Source organism: Haliotis asinina, chromosome 10 (assembly GCF_037392515.1).
Source record: "Haliotis asinina isolate JCU_RB_2024 chromosome 10, JCU_Hal_asi_v2, whole genome shotgun sequence".
Lineage (NCBI taxonomy): Eukaryota > Metazoa > Mollusca > Gastropoda > Lepetellida > Haliotidae > Haliotis > Haliotis asinina.
This window is the reverse complement of record NC_090289.1, coordinates 3996136-4012198: the sequence shown is the minus strand read 5'-3', so window position 1 is coordinate 4012198 and position 16063 is coordinate 3996136. Positions and strand designations below refer to the sequence as shown.

General features: G+C 39.1%; 1 protein-coding gene across 1 annotated transcript; it reads left to right on the top strand.

Moving 5' to 3' along the window:
* The first annotated feature begins 2417 nt into the window (after window positions 1-2417).
* Window positions 2418-14379, top strand: LOC137299102 (cytochrome P450 3A13-like). Its single transcript, XM_067831603.1, has 14 exons — window positions 2418-2647; window positions 3381-3468; window positions 4907-4959; window positions 5485-5581; window positions 5797-5913; window positions 6158-6246; window positions 6623-6774; window positions 7776-7912; window positions 9314-9428; window positions 9843-10000; window positions 10400-10488; window positions 10977-11114; window positions 11479-11629; window positions 12961-14379. The coding sequence occupies exons 1-14, from the start codon at window positions 2574-2576 to the stop codon at window positions 13036-13038; spliced, it is 1536 nt and encodes a 511-aa protein (XP_067687704.1). The 5' UTR covers window positions 2418-2573; the 3' UTR covers window positions 13039-14379.
* Window positions 14380-16063: the final 1684 nt, after the last annotated feature.

The following is a 16063-nucleotide window of genomic DNA, read 5'->3' as shown; positions in this document are numbered from 1 at the left end:
AAACGGTCCATCATATTTACATATGCCATATCTATGCCATCATACATTATATTTTGAATGGTTTTGTGCTCTGAAATACACATATCAAACATCTTTGTTAACATTTTCAGTATCATAAGGCACTCGCAAGGCTGCAACACTTACTAATTAAAATGTAGTTTTACCCAAAACAGGCCCCTGTGAGTTTTAGTACAAGATGGTTGGTTATCATGCTTACATGTAGTAAAATTGACCCATGGATTACATTTGCAAAGAACTGGTGTGAATAATGAGTGAGTTTTGGGGACACAATCGGCAAATAATTGAATTAACAATGTTTTGCAACCCTTATTGGGCCCCTTGAGGTTAAAACAATGTGATTGACATGGTTTTCAACATGACTACCTGTTGTAAAAGTGCTGTAATTTGTATGTAAATAAAACAACAGATGTCAATAAGTCACTATGGCACGCGATATTTCAGATTTCTTGTTACTTTTAATGGGATTTGATAAGACCCATTTTGCCCCCTCCCCTTGCAGCTTCCGGTTCAACGGTTCATTCGCTCACTACGCCAGAAGTGTTTTTATGTAGGATAGATGTTACGAAAATTCTAACAATAGAGACGACAAATAAGACAAATGCATTCCAATAGGTTCGTGATAAAATTAGGCAATATGGTATTTCTTTTCATTTCTGCTTATTCTTGTTCCGTCAGTCCGTTCAACCGGAAGCTGCTATGGCTAATGAAGGCGAAGAACGATCTGAATACCACAAGTGGCGCTTAAAATGTTGAATAAAACATATTTCACGTGAGTAATTATTAAACATAGAGTAGGAAATCTGGGAGCACAACCAGGTGAGGAAATGGGAGTGTACCTTTGATGGTGGCGATATTTTATTTTGACATGAAAAATATTTTTCGAACCGAAGCGAGGGAAGTACGTTGCCAACCTTCGCTCGCTCGCGCGCATATATTAGGACTTGTTATATTCTCTATGCCGCGCAGTCCCATTTGCGCTACAGTTTGCCTGTTGTCGAAAGCAGCAAACACCAACAAAGAGGATGCAACTCTACCTCCTCAGCTAACTGTCTTAACAAGTCACAATACATAGTCAAGGCGTGAGTTCAATTCTATACTCAGCGCTCTAAAATGTTGTGACCCATTATAATTAAAAGTTACTTAATGAGACATTTTAACCAACAAAAACACTTCATCATAACACGATGTCTATGGGCGTGTTGGAAGTTACCCACTAGCATGGCTCAATAAAGTGTCGGAGGATGATGAATATAAGACACCTGATGTGTCAAAACCGTTTCATAAACTAATCCATAAATGACATAAATCTGAATCACAACTTTGAAACCAACTTCGATTATCCTGACTATGTTCTCTCTGAAATCAAACTTATATGTCGAAGCTATATAGGCCGTTATTTAGTGAAAGGTCCCTCTATACTTAATTTTTCGAACTACTCTGGCAATTGATGTTTGATTATCGGTTTACAAGATGCTATATGATGAACACAGAATTTTTTCTGGGCTACAGAATAAAACACGATGTAGCCCAGAAAAATCTCTATCTTTACTCTGGCATTCTTTGCGTAACAAGAATACCCAGTGTAATAAATAGTGGTCACACTAGACATCATGGAATGGCACGGTATAACCCATATGTGCACGGCGCAATACTGGCATGTACAGCTAATGTACTATTCAGACGTCTAGCGACTACTCATGATGGTTAAAGCGTTCGCTCGCCATGCCGAAGACCCGTGTTCGATTCCCCACATGGGTACAATGTGTGAGGCCCATTTTCGTGTGTCCCCCGTCGTGATGTCGCTAAATATTGACTATTGCTAAAAGCGGCGTAAACCAAACTCACTCACTCACTCATATATGTTCATACTGGGTTTTTAATTACTTTTTTAACTGTAATATTTAAGTTATTTTACTGTCCTTTAAAGACAGGTAAGTATGGTATGTTATCTAAATTCACTTTTATTCATTTATTCATTTATAAATTTACAACTTTCTTAGTCACGATATGACTGATGTAAATATTAGTCATGAATGATACTGGACAATCATGTTTACGCAGCAATCCTGTGGCGATATCAAAATCAGAAATAAGCTGGAGCTGTTCTTTTGAAATTGTTTTCATGTGTTTCAGATAGTCGTTACAATAGACTTAAAGAATACCTGGAAAGGATTTGTACATGTGATTTCGAAGTCAGTCTCCCCGTCCCAAGTGTATACGTAACAGAGTCCAGTACAAATCTAGAATTTTGGGGTACATGCGTAATTCGGGCATCCTTTGGCATATTATTCGGTGTTTGCAAGATATACCTATTTTAGGTAAGATATTTCGCGTAATTCTAGCGGTATTAGCTGACTGTGACACCCGGATCTGCGCATGACTATGTTGTTTACTGCCGAGTCACAAAATGACCTACAAAACCAACTGACCTTTGTACGACCTGCGCTATTGGCGATACGTATATTCATAGCCAGCAACACCTCACACGGAACAGTCGCTGGTGGCTTGACGTTTGAGCTGTTGTGTGTTTGTTAGCTGAGCGTCCCCTGAACATGGAGATCTTGGGCATCGTGGACGTTCCGTTGTACGTCCTCCTAACCCTGGCGGTGGCTGCGTTGATCTACATGTGAGTAGACAATATATCTCTTACTTGACATGGCCATGGACCACTTATCTCAAGACGAATGTGGCACACATATGTATGTATGTATGTATGTATGTATGTATGTATGTATGTATGTATGTATGTATGTGTGTGTGTGTGTGTGTGTGTGTGTGTGTGTGTGTATGTTTGTATGTTTGTGCGTGTGTGCGTACGTGCGTGTGCGCGTCTACGTGTGTCGATAGATGGGTGGATATTTAGATGATGGTTGGATGCCTGTATACACACTGCATGTGCTGGGATCGTCTTCAGTCGCCTTGACCTTGACCGTCTTGCATGGATGCACGTAGATATACTAAATATGCTGGGATCGCTTTCTGTGACCTTGAATAGCACGTGGGTTATATCGCGGCACTATGTGTACACAGACCATAAAACAGACATAGAAATGGGGATGGGGTGGGGTGGGGGTGGGGTGGGGGGCGAGATAAGAGGCTCACGCGTGTTTATCTTTTGTAGATACAGGGATCATCTGCAAGGAAGAAAATATCATCGTGACTGAAACTTTAGAGCGTCATAGAAATATTTTCCCATACTTCTAAATGAACAGTTTGTCTACAGTGTGGGTGTACCTTGAATCGTTGATACAAAGTGTTCAATATTCTAACATCGCCAGTTTTTCCCAAAACTTAAGAATTTTTCACAATTGGATGTCAGGTAATATATCTAATCTAATCTAAATCTGCATATTTTTCAGACATTCAACCTGGAACTTCAGTTACTTCGAAAAACAGGGCATCCCTGGACCAACACCCTACCCTGTTATAGGAAACAGTTTCAATTTAGTAGGTTGAGTTCATTACTTGTATAACATCGGTGATCAAATTGTGTTATGGCCATATATAATAATATATAATATATAATTTCATTAAATGGCCACACATACATACTAGGTGTTTGTTTTTGGTTTTGGTCTTAGGGGTTGTTTACAGAACAAGACATTGTTGTGTATAATATAAAAGAATTATTGGTGGAAGATCATAGAGATCATACTTGCAGTTCTCGTCTGCTCTGGTGTATATGAATATCACGCATAGCTATGTGCAATGTACGAAATACATAGATTTTCATACTGAAGTTGATAAAACATGTTTACTCACAAACCAAATGACACTATGGACAGTAGTTGCGTGTTTGGTGTTTATTCCAAAATCCTAGTTGTGGTAGTGAAAATATTTGCAGATCATATTTGCCTCTCCTTATTGACATCAGGGCCCACTTACACAAAACGATCTTAGCGCTACAATTATTGTAAATCCTTAAGATCGCTGGCTTCGGATACAATCGCCAACCACTTGCACAAAGCGATTGTAGGCTAAGATCATTGTAAGTTACAATCAAAACTTACAATTGGTCGGAACCAATTGTAAGGAGCTAAGATCATTGCAGTCAGTAGCAAAATGGCGTTCAAGTTGGTGTCAGTTTCACACAAATAATTAGCTTTACGTTTGGGGATTGCTTTCATTTTGCATAAAACTGTATGATTGTCCTCGACATTTCAGCAACACGGAGAATGCAACACCGATTTACGCCAGAAATATCGTTATTTGCGGTAGTGAACAAAATCATTATCGAGTCGATATCATAAAGTACAATTCTCACCCGAATCAGTGTTGGCAAAAGTATGAACACCATACCTTTTTGATAATCAAGCAAAGGATAGTAACGAAAGGTGTCTGCATGCGTTTAGCAGTGGCCATGACCTTTTCAATAACTCAAAGGCAGCTAATCTTAGGTTATTCGCAAGATGGGAGTGGTTTCCCTTTGCATATTATGCCGTTGCCGTAAAATCTGCCATGCTCAAATACAATGCATGTTATGTTGTGACATCGTAGATCTCCCCATATATTTCTTTTCGGTCATGTACACGTCAGTGATTTTGTCTTAGTTTATCGTTTGTTCGTCTGCAGATGGATAGCGTACAAAATTATGTTGTTGTTTTTTCTAATTCTAAACTCTGAAATTAATTAAGACGAGAGACAAGAGTTTTAATCTATGCATTTTAAATATAAATCATCTTTCATCGTTCATCTTTATGATCAGTAATGAGTCTTTTAGTCGCTGGCGATCTGTACCATGTGTTAATGTTGTATAGCGATATCATTTTACATGCAAGTTTGAAATCTCTGCTCACGGACTTAATAATCCACTGAAACCCAGATAAGTAAAACTCCAAGGGGCCATGGCAGAAGTTACTACTTAATCTATGTTGTCTATTTACAGACTTTCTTCCACAAATTCAACGAATGGAACCGACAGTACGGAAGTGCATACGGGTATGTTCATTTCGTACACTTATTGATTTGATTTCCGGATGGCCAGTGTCCGCTTCTTGACATGACATGCATGACAATCCAGAACAATGCTCGAAGCAACTGGTTTCGTTGGTGTGACTTAGTGAAATGAGAGATTGTGGCATCATGTTCAGGTGTCGTTTCTGGTAGTTGATTCACGTGGTCCACATGTAGTTTGTTGCGGCATGAGATAACTGCTGTATTACACACCGCCTATTCATTCAGTCAAGCTGTTACTGTCAGACCTATTCCACATATTGCTGAATCCAGTATATTTTAGAAATCAAACATTTTAAATGCAATATTACTATTTCTCATACGATGTTGTTTCTTGACCAAAGGATATTTATGTGAAGGACGCATGCCTATGTTAGCTCTGTTAAACAAGCTGTTACTGTCACAACTTTTCCACGTATTGTTGAATCCAATATATTTTAGAAATCAAAACACTTTACATTTTTAATGTAATATTACTGTTTCTCATACGATGTTATTTCTTGTGAAAAGGATATTTATGGGAAGAACGCCAGCCTATGTTATATCGGATCTGGACATTCTGAAGGAGGTGTTTGTCAAGAGCTTCAACACTTTCAGAAATCGGATGGTAAACAATACTTTCAAGTATCTTGCCCAGAACGTTGTAGCAGAAGCAATTGCATTGTTATTATTGCAATGGGCTAGCTTAGAAAACATATCTCCCATTTTTATACAGAGATCTGTTAAAGGTAATATTCAAACTCACTGTGGTGGTTCGAATTGTTTTACACGGATGCTCCTCATATGTCTTTGTGTTAAAGTTGCTCTTCAATACGTTTTCAGAAATTCACACTCGTTCCTTACCCATTTAATTTGGGTGTGTTTTTCTTGGACGATGAGCACTGGCGGAGAGTGAGAAGCATCATAACACCGAGCTTCAGCAGCGGCAAACTGAGGAAGGTGAGCAACTGTACTTCTTTATGGAGGGTAAATATCCCTTGTAGAAAATCCATATTAGAAAAGGTCCCCAGCATCTTCTTCTTTATGTCCGATGTTACGTAACTTATCGGACTCTTTGGCTTTGTTGTCGTAACTGGATTTAAGACCAATCAGATACATGACACTATAGTGTCACAGATCAGCGTTGCGGTGTAATAACAATACGACCTCATGTAGGTACATGGGTTATCGATTTGGATTCTAGATGTGCGCTGCTATCAACGATTGCTCAAGGACTCTCACAAGTAACTTCTCTAAAGCCATTGGGAAAAAGGAAGGTGTGGTCATGAAAGAGTAAGTATTGTGTTGACATATCGAAGTGTACTTTATGTTCGACCAAATGCGAGACATGGACACCCTTTACCTCGAGTATTACATTGTGTGTCCAGCGATAAGAGTAGACAATGCCTTCTGGCGGCTGGAATTCACTGTCGACGGCCATATGTGGAGACAGTTTTGACACGTCAACCACACCAACGACGTTTACAACTCACGAGCAGCAAGGGTGGCGATGGATTATCTTGCTCAGAACGCGATTAACGTTCTTTTCCTGGTTAAAGTGACAACATTTTCTATAGAATGGATGAGTAGATATAATATAGGTTGTCTTCCAGTTTAAAACTTGACAAAATGCCAGACGTACGTTTCTTTTGAAGTATGTTTTTTTCAGTTACTTTGGAGCTTACACCATGGACGTGATTGCACAGACTGCCTTTGGTATAAAAGTCGATTCTCAGAATGATTTCAACAACGAATTTGTCGCTAATGCTAAGGTGATGTTTACACAATCAAAGCCAAGAAGAATACTTCCAATGCTATCACGTACGTTACATACTTCTAACAGACATGTCACGTCATTCAACAACCTTGTCATAAATTCTCTGGTTTCTGTCTGTTGAACACTGATTTTATACAAATATATCTCTTGAGTGGAAAGTGTGGGAAGTACATATCTAAGGAGATTTGGGTGGGTTATACCTGTGTAATGATATCCGTGTTTAACACAGTCGCATGCGTTATGCACTTACAAGGCTGTCTGTTTTCAACACGAGGGTATGGCAAATGCATTTATAACGATATCTGTTTTGAATATGAGGTCGTTGGATATGCTTTTACAGGGATGCCTGTTTTCAACACGACGGTATTGCAATATGTACGTATAACGATATCTGTTTTGAGTATAGGGTTATTGGATATGCACGGTATGAGGTGTGCACTTATAACGATATCCTTTTTTAACCCGGAAATGGACGGGATGTTCTGTTTAAATTTTACCATGGAGCATGCAAAGCATTGTTGCAGTTTAAGTAAGCGTTCTGACCAATGAAACATAATAATGTAACAATGCATGAAATGATTTGACCTTATGAAATCTTCATGGTTCTTTTATATCTTCTTTTGTATCTTTGTATCTTCTTGCATGAAAACGTCCTCATACAAGGAAAGAGACATTACAAGGATCTTACATTTAAAGAAACAAAAAAGGGCGAATGGAAACATTTTCATGTGTTCAAACCTGAGTTAGATTTTCTCGGTTACCTTAAAACCATCTATAAACTCTTTTTTTAACGTCACTATTAAAATGATTACTTTACGTGACGACGGTCTGAAAATATTCGTGTCTGGATCGGACAGCCCAATGACTGATGTCATGACCATTGGTCTACTCAGTTGACATCAAAAGTAACCACCCGATCCCGTCAGCCTTTTGCAACAAACCCCGTAGGTCGCCTCCCACAATAAGATGGGATATGTCGGCATAATTATCTCTGAATCTCACAGTCATTGAAACGGAATTCAGCTGTTTTCTTATTTTGTTTTAGGTTTCTGTCCACCACTGGTATGGTTTATCCGGAAATTTGGAGTTGGATTTTTTCCGAACAGCGTCATGGGTTTTTTTCAAACAAACATCTTGGAAATGATCAAACAACGACAGAACGAGTCAAAGGAAAGACGAGAGGTTAGATATAACTGTCGAAAGCTGGCTCTTTGTTGCGTCCTGTTTCTCATAGTGTGTTTTTGATAAACAGATGTGCATACAGGTCTGCTTGTCTCGTCATGGTTACCCCATATGTTTACCATTATCCATTAATTAGGGGTGGGCGATAATACCGGTTGATCGGTATAATGCAATACGAACTTCAAAATACGATAAATTGCAGTACAACTTTTGCGAACCTGTTAACCCGATACGATGGGCAATTTTAGTGACCATGATCAGTTATTTTCGTGATAATGTATTTCTTTTATAGCATGATAGTTTTGATAATGTTTATTGGTCATACAAGTTCACTTCCGTGACTTTTAAAGTGTGTGAATAAAATGAATTTGATTGATATCGGCACCCGTTAATAGACAAACAACAATAGCGGATGCCTCAGCGGAGGTTTTTACCCACGAGTTCCAAACTTTAGAGTGCGGTCTCCGAGTTGTAAACAATTTCATTTGATATCTTGAACAGTCGCATTTGGGTCCTGACACTGGCAGTGGTATTGTTTCAAAAGAAAGGAAAGAATGATTTCATTAAACTAAAAGTGCTTTATGGTTAAACTTCTTTATTATACAAGGTCACAACGTTTCGAGACAGATTCTTGTCTCTTCTTCAGGTGAAGTGAGGGTAAAACTAAAGGGCTGTAGTATATATACACGTAACAGTAGACTGAAAACAAATGGGTAACAAGATATACAGGTTTCTATTAATTGATGTACAGGCTTCGATTGATTGATGTACAGGCTTCAACTTATGTACAGGCTTCAACTGATTGGTGTGCAGGCTTGTGTTGATTAGGTTAACGAGTTACAGGTAAGGATGTTTGGATAAAGATTAGTCACTGAGTGAAAACTGGTGGACCACTGGCTATCAGGTTAAAAGAACACAAAACATCAGTTCACAATTTGGATCAGAAGTCTGCTGTATGTGAACACATCATGCACAACCCCAATCACAAGATTGTTTGGGACAACACCAGGACATTAGTTAGGAACGCCAATGACTTAAAAAACGGAAGATCCTAGAAGCCATTGCAATCAAGCGGAACAATCCCTCAATCAACAGAGACGGAGGTGTTTACTTACCCAATGCATGGAACCACCTTATCCTTAGTTTGATTCCTCCAACTTCTAAATGCCTTTGAAACAACTTAATGATTTCATTACCTTAACCATGTGTTACACTTTCAAAATATATCGCAGCACATATTGCAATACACCAAAACGTATCGCAATATATCGCAATACGAAAATATTAGTATAACCCCACCCTACCATGTATTCATCCAATATTAGACTTAAATATTAAATACAATTCAAAGACAGATTATTTTACAAGACACACACACAAGAATGGATATCATATTTACAGCAGAGAATAGACTTCCTGCAACTCTTGGTGGATGCTGAGATAACGGATGATACAGTCAAGCAAGAAAACGGTCATACAGCCAATGGTCAAGCCTCGGGGAAGCATACAGTCAGGCGTGAGTACACTTCTGAGTAGGGTGAGTGTGAACGTGGCCGGGGACGTTATCTCAGTCATATGGAGCGCAGAATGTATAGTTGATTCGACCGTTTGGACATTTGCAGTGCTCGTGCTCGTACAAGGCTAAATATTGAATTCCAGATCACATCATAAAGCTGCAACCTCTGAAAGGGTTTGTACACATTGTACATGAAATCATGAAAACATGACAACGGCCATACAGCTAATAGTCAGGCACACAGTTCTGAGTGTCAGAGTGTGAACGTGGCTTTGAACAGAAATAAAACATCATACATCAAGAACGTGATCCCGACTCGATTCTTCACTGCATTGTATTTGTATTGTGGGCGAGGCGCTCAGTGTCTGATAGAAAACTCCGTGTGCATATTCCACTGTACGATTACTTTTACAGGTTTAACAACGGATGAAATAGTTGGCCAGGGGATATTGTTCTTTATTGCTGGATACGAAACAACGGCTTCCACGCTGAACTTTGCATCCCACAGTCTGGCCATTAACCCGGGTGTACAGGAGAAGGCTTATAATGAAATCAAAGATATGCTTGGAAATGTCAGTATGAACGCTTGAGTGTTGACAAGTTCACACTTAACCTTATGATGTTAAACATCCGATCCAGACGAGTTCATTCGGAAATAGTGTAATTGTTTGGGGGTTTTTTGGGGGGATATTTTTTGTAAATATCATGTCAAAGCCACGATTTCTTGATACATTCAAAGCTAGGATCGTCTGAAGGACTTGAGAATAAGAGTATGTTCATCTACCTCTTCTGAGTCATGACTTTCGGTGTGGGACTTATGGTAGTTTTGTGTCATGAACCATCGTGGAAACAACACGATGATAGGAATACCTGTCCAGGAACAGAAGAAACAATGTTTAAAGGAGTACTGCTTGAAACACATCTCCCACATAAGGCAAATAGTTAGGGGTAGTCTTTTTTCTCTGTCCTAGGAAGAACCAAACTACGACAACATTGGGAAACTGAAGTATCTGGACAATATCATCACTGAAACGCTCAGACTCTACCCTCCAGTTATTGCGTAAGTTGAAAAAATAAATACAAGCCCGGTCGTTGCAGGAGTCATTTGTTTTGGATATGGACACCGGACACAAACATTTGACCTTGAAGGAGATATATTGAATACAGGCGTCTCAAAATATGTTAGAAGGTAAAGTAAAGCATACCAATTTACATACAGGGAAAAGTCATAAGTGATGGTTTTGTTATTATAGTTAAATAGCTACAAACAATTTTTCAAGTTCTACAACCGGTTTGAATAAAATGATCGTAATAAAGCAACGGCCGTTTTCCTTTGTATACCGCGCATTCATCTGCATGACATTAAAGTGCTTTTCCTGTCATTTACGGTTTGCAGTAGAGATGGGGTATCGTTTTGAAAGGAGTTATCCCAGTCTGTCATACAATGATATCACTGCCCAATATATTCATCCCATGGATACAATCTATATCAAGTTTAATGTGAAGTTCACATTAAAAAAATATTCTAGAATTAATCGTTCATTTCAGATTGCATCGCAGAGCTTCTGAGAATTTTCAGATCAAAGGCCTGACAATCTATAAGGGTCAGAATGTCTTCATACCTACATTTGCACTACAGAGAGACCCTAAGCTCTTCAAGGATCCAGATTCCTTCAAACCTGAAAGGTAATGCCACCCATGAAACGTATCTAACGGTACTACTTAAGTGGCTCCACTCTTCGCATGTGCACATATAAAAGCTGTTTGTGTCAGATCTTCAAAACATCCATGTGTATGTGCTTCGCCGGGTCCCCCTTTTCTTAGCCAAGTGTGCTTTAATAGATCTCCTTTCTAAGCTATGTGTGTTTCAAAACAGTTCATTTCTGAGCTCAGTGTCCTTCAACACACCCCACCTCTTTCCTTAAGGTGCTTGGTTTCAATTCAATTCAATTTCAAGTGTACAAACAGGTTGTGTGTAATATGTGATTGAAGATATTTAATTTATGCAGTCCACATAGCATTCAGTGTTTTATTTGCTGTGATTTTTCAGACATGATGAAAAATCCAACCCACTGTCCTTCTTGGCGTTTGGCTACGGTCCAAGGATTTGTATTGGGATGCGTCTGGCTCTGGTTGAGGCCAAAATAGCCCTTGTGCATGTTCTGAGAGCTGTGAAGTTTGAACGTATGCCGGATACACAGGTATAAGCTTTTCTGTAATCATCATTGTTACGAGTGTGTGCTTTCTGTATATTTTGTGGTTAATTAATTTCTTGCATCGTTTGTCACGGCAAATTCTTAACCGTAGCATCATCATCATCATCATCATCATCATCATCATCATCATCATCATCAAACAGTTGATGGTAAGTACCAACGTTGGACGAAACGACTTTATCCGTGGTTCAAGGGAGGTACAGTCTCTCACTAAACCGGACATGCGAAACTAGACAATGTTTGAAACGTTGCCGAGAAGAAGTCCCAAATGTCTGACGAAATAAAACTGACAAATGCAAAAGGAAAATGCCCCATGTTACGTCACGATGAACGTACCTTGCCTCTTCATCATGATGCACGAAACTTGTCTGTTCATCAGGGTGTTCCCAAAAGCCCCTAGAGTCTTTAATCCCAGTTTCCTCCCAAAATGTACGACCCCTCAAACACAGACCAGGCAGGCAGATTAGCAGTGTACTGTACCATGAACGTTGTTGTTAAAAACTGTAGGGGTTTTAACAAAGTCATCCCCTACCCCGTTTCCATAATTAATACTACCCTTTACACGTTGAACAAGGGAGATGGAATATGATACTAATAAATAAAAAAGAAAGACAAATGTAAATAATGTTGCATGATTGATGTGGGTGATGATATATGTTTAAATGTGAATATTCTAGAAAATTAAAATGAGATCAATGTACAATTTAAATCATTGTTTACATGTAAAATGAAATCTGTTATGAAGAATCTGCGTAAATTCTGTAAGTATACCATGCTTATTGTAAAATCTTCCTGCTACGATTGTTCCGCCATGATATTATCATTGATTGTTATTTGTACCTCATGTGTCTAGGATATTGGCATCAGCGTAATAAGTTCTGATCTGCTCTGGATCTTACTGTTCATCACAATATACGTACCTAGTCTGTCTATCATGACGTACAAACCTTCTCTGTTCATCACAATATACGTACCTAGTCTGTCTATCATGACGTATGAACCTTCTCTGTTAGTCGTGATGCCCGCACCGAGTGTGTAGTACCTTGTCTGGTCATCATTGTGTAGGCACCTTCTCTATTCATGATGACGCACCTTGTCTGGTCATCACGATGCATGTACCTAGTGCATACCTACCTTGCTTGTTCGTCATGACGAATATACCTTCTCTGTTCATCACGATTCACGCATTTGTGACGCAGTCATTTAAGTAGTCAATAATTAATTTTGTCAATGATATTCAGCACAAAACACGTTCTTCATCACACGACTAAATGTTAAAATCAACAACAATATATACATGAATATTTTGTTTACAGGAAGTATTGACGTTTCAACCAGCCGGCGTTCTTCAAACAGAAAAAGACATCAAGCTGAAAGTATCTCCAAGATGCTGAGTAAGGAGGAGCGACGCCTGCAGTCCTGCTATGTTAAGAAGAAAGATGGGATAAATGTTTCAGATCTCATAATTCAGTCGAGTGCTGTGATGATTTGTTTCTCTTTTTGTGCCAGAAACCTGAAGACTACGTCTTTAACAGTTTTCCACGGAAAACTTTGGCTCATAACTTCATGATTATCAGCTGTATACGCGGAAACCGTCATGTTTCAGTCATTCTTTACTATTCGACAATTGACTATCAACGGTTGCAGTATTGATGAACGATGTTCTGAATACATATTAACCACACACCAGTAATGGGAGAAAAAGACAGTTGCGGAATGGCAGACAGGCAGACAGGCAAACAGGCAGACAGGCAGACAGGCAGACAGGCAGACAGACCGACAATGGGTTGTTCCAAGTGATCATGGCATTGAATGACATGTGCATTGTTGTATGCCTTGTGGGTGTGATATACATTGCACTGTGGAAAGTTTGAAGTCTCCTGGAGCTGCTGGTTGGACTGATATATATAAAGCCCAGATGGCTTACCGAAAATACTATCATTCCGAGAGATTTTATGCTGAAACGTAATATCATAAAAACCACAAGACTTGTGTTGTGATACAGAACCATGATAGTAAAGACAATGATCAGTGAACTTCAGCTACCATGATGTAGTTGGAACAAATATATATCCCAGACCTCAATACATTGAATAACAAATACAGATGCTCAGGCCTGATAGTGACACTTGATGTCTACTTACGTCATGTGTTATTTGTCCGTGTTACACGTGCCGTGTGTGAAATACAACTTGCCATGGTATCATAAAGGACAATACTGTATAGAGTATTTGAAAGGAATAGCGTATCACTCTTCAACCAAATTACAAACCACATTATATTTTGAGATTCTTGAGAGGCACTGCATTAGCCATACTCACATCTCCTTGTCGTCATTGGTTGTGTAAAGTGGCTTTACTGTGTTCCTATTATCATTGGTTTTATAATTGCACTTGATCAGTCCTCTTTGATTCATTGTATATACATGTTCTCCTCTGGCTTTCTGTGAATTCTGTATACATACTATGTGTTGCACTCCTGTCCTCCCTGTCCTCAATTCCCGGAGAAGTAGCTCAGATACGTCGTGTTATAATACAATAAAGAAGAAGGTGTCATCCATATACTCGTCTTGTACGTCTAAAGGAGATGTGTATCCAGACGTGCGCTCCAGTAGGTCCAGTTTAGCACAGATTTGTTTTAAATGTGGACTTGTTTTGTCGCTCTTACAAGTGTATTGAACAAAGAATATTAAAATATAAATACTGAAATTGCTCATTTCAACATGCATTAATAAATTCGAGTTTGTTTGTTTCTTAATTCTGCAATTTTCAAGCTATATGCGGCTCTTTTTATTAAGTATGGACCAGACAATCCAGTGATGGACACAATGAGCATTGATGGACACTGGGAATGATTGAGGGAGAATCCAATGTTGTCACTTGTGCTACGCCAAGGTAATTTAATCTCAGATGGATTATCATTTCGATGACGCTTTATTGGTTCATTCTCATACCCAAGTTTTCAAATGAAAATTCAACCAGTTTATATTAGTTGCTGAGGAACTAGCTCGGGACAGGGAGCAGTTGGTTAAGATAAGTTAAGATGGTTAAGATAGAGAAAATATTGATGTCAACGTTCTGTCGAACAGAGCGCTCTGTTTAGATCAAACTGGCAAGGTTCCAGTTTGGCAGTTATTTGAAGGATACTTGGGTTTACCTCCCTCGAAACGAAGCCGCCGCGATACCGAACCCAGTCACAACCGGTGAGCCTGCAGTCAAGCTTTTTCATTGGCCACTGGTTCATTTGCCGATACGCTTAGCCGGCTCTTTGTTTATGGTAAGCCCGATAAGTGTTATTTGCCTGTGACCAGTGATTGAAGTTGTGCATTGCATATTGTCATTAGCAAACAGACAGGCAGACATATAAGTGGCAATACACCAGACACTTGGTCTGTTTATCGCAATCAAAATGTGTATGTAACGAGTAGATTATTTACTTGTTTGTACATAACCAAGATTAGACTACTGCTCAAGACCTCATTCTCCGGGCAAGCATGCTGCTTCAAACTCCGCGAACCTATTCACTGGGCATGCGTCATGAGCGCAGCGCAACATAGCTGTTGAAACCACTTTTCCCCCAACGCTCGGGGAAAATTACAGAATCGTTTGAACTCCGATTTCGCGGGCTTTTTTCATCGCGGGGTTTTTCAACTTTATAGGTTGAATTGGCATTTTTGATTATTTGTTTCGGTAAATGCATACCAACAGCTATCAGAATCTGTTGTGTTGTATTTTTACGTTGCATGTGACCTTTAAGTAACCTAGTGATGAAATCTAAGTACTCATAAAAGTCACTGAAATGGTATATATGACATACTGACATCATTAGCAAAGTTTGACATGAACCCTTCTGAGATTTTATTTGAACATTTTGTTACATCTTGAGTAACTAATATTTGATGGTGTTTCACAAAGTTATGAATGGGATTTCTGTTGCAAGACATCGACATAGCTCACTATAGAAGAAACACCATGTACGATGCGGGTGTTTGACGTTCATCACTTGTTTTTGTCACCTGTCTGCCGTGTCAATATTACTTTCACATGTTTACACCCACGCTCAACAGTGTCTCATTCAACCCTGGATAAGTAACTATTTCTACACATACTGATATGGGAGTCAGATGTCAAGATACACATCCTGAAATGAGAGTAAAGTTTCCAAGACACACATACAACGAAATGAGGATTGGGTTGTCAGGATACACACACTGATTTGGGAGTCAGATCTCAAGATACACATGCTGGAATGAGAGTAAAGTTTCCAAGACACATATACTTGCAATGTAATAGGGACCGGGTTGTCAGGACACACACTGATATGGGAGTCAGATATTGAGATACATAGACTGTAATAGAGAGTCAAGTTTCCAGGATACATACACTGAAATGGGCTTCTGGTTGTAAAGATATACACTTT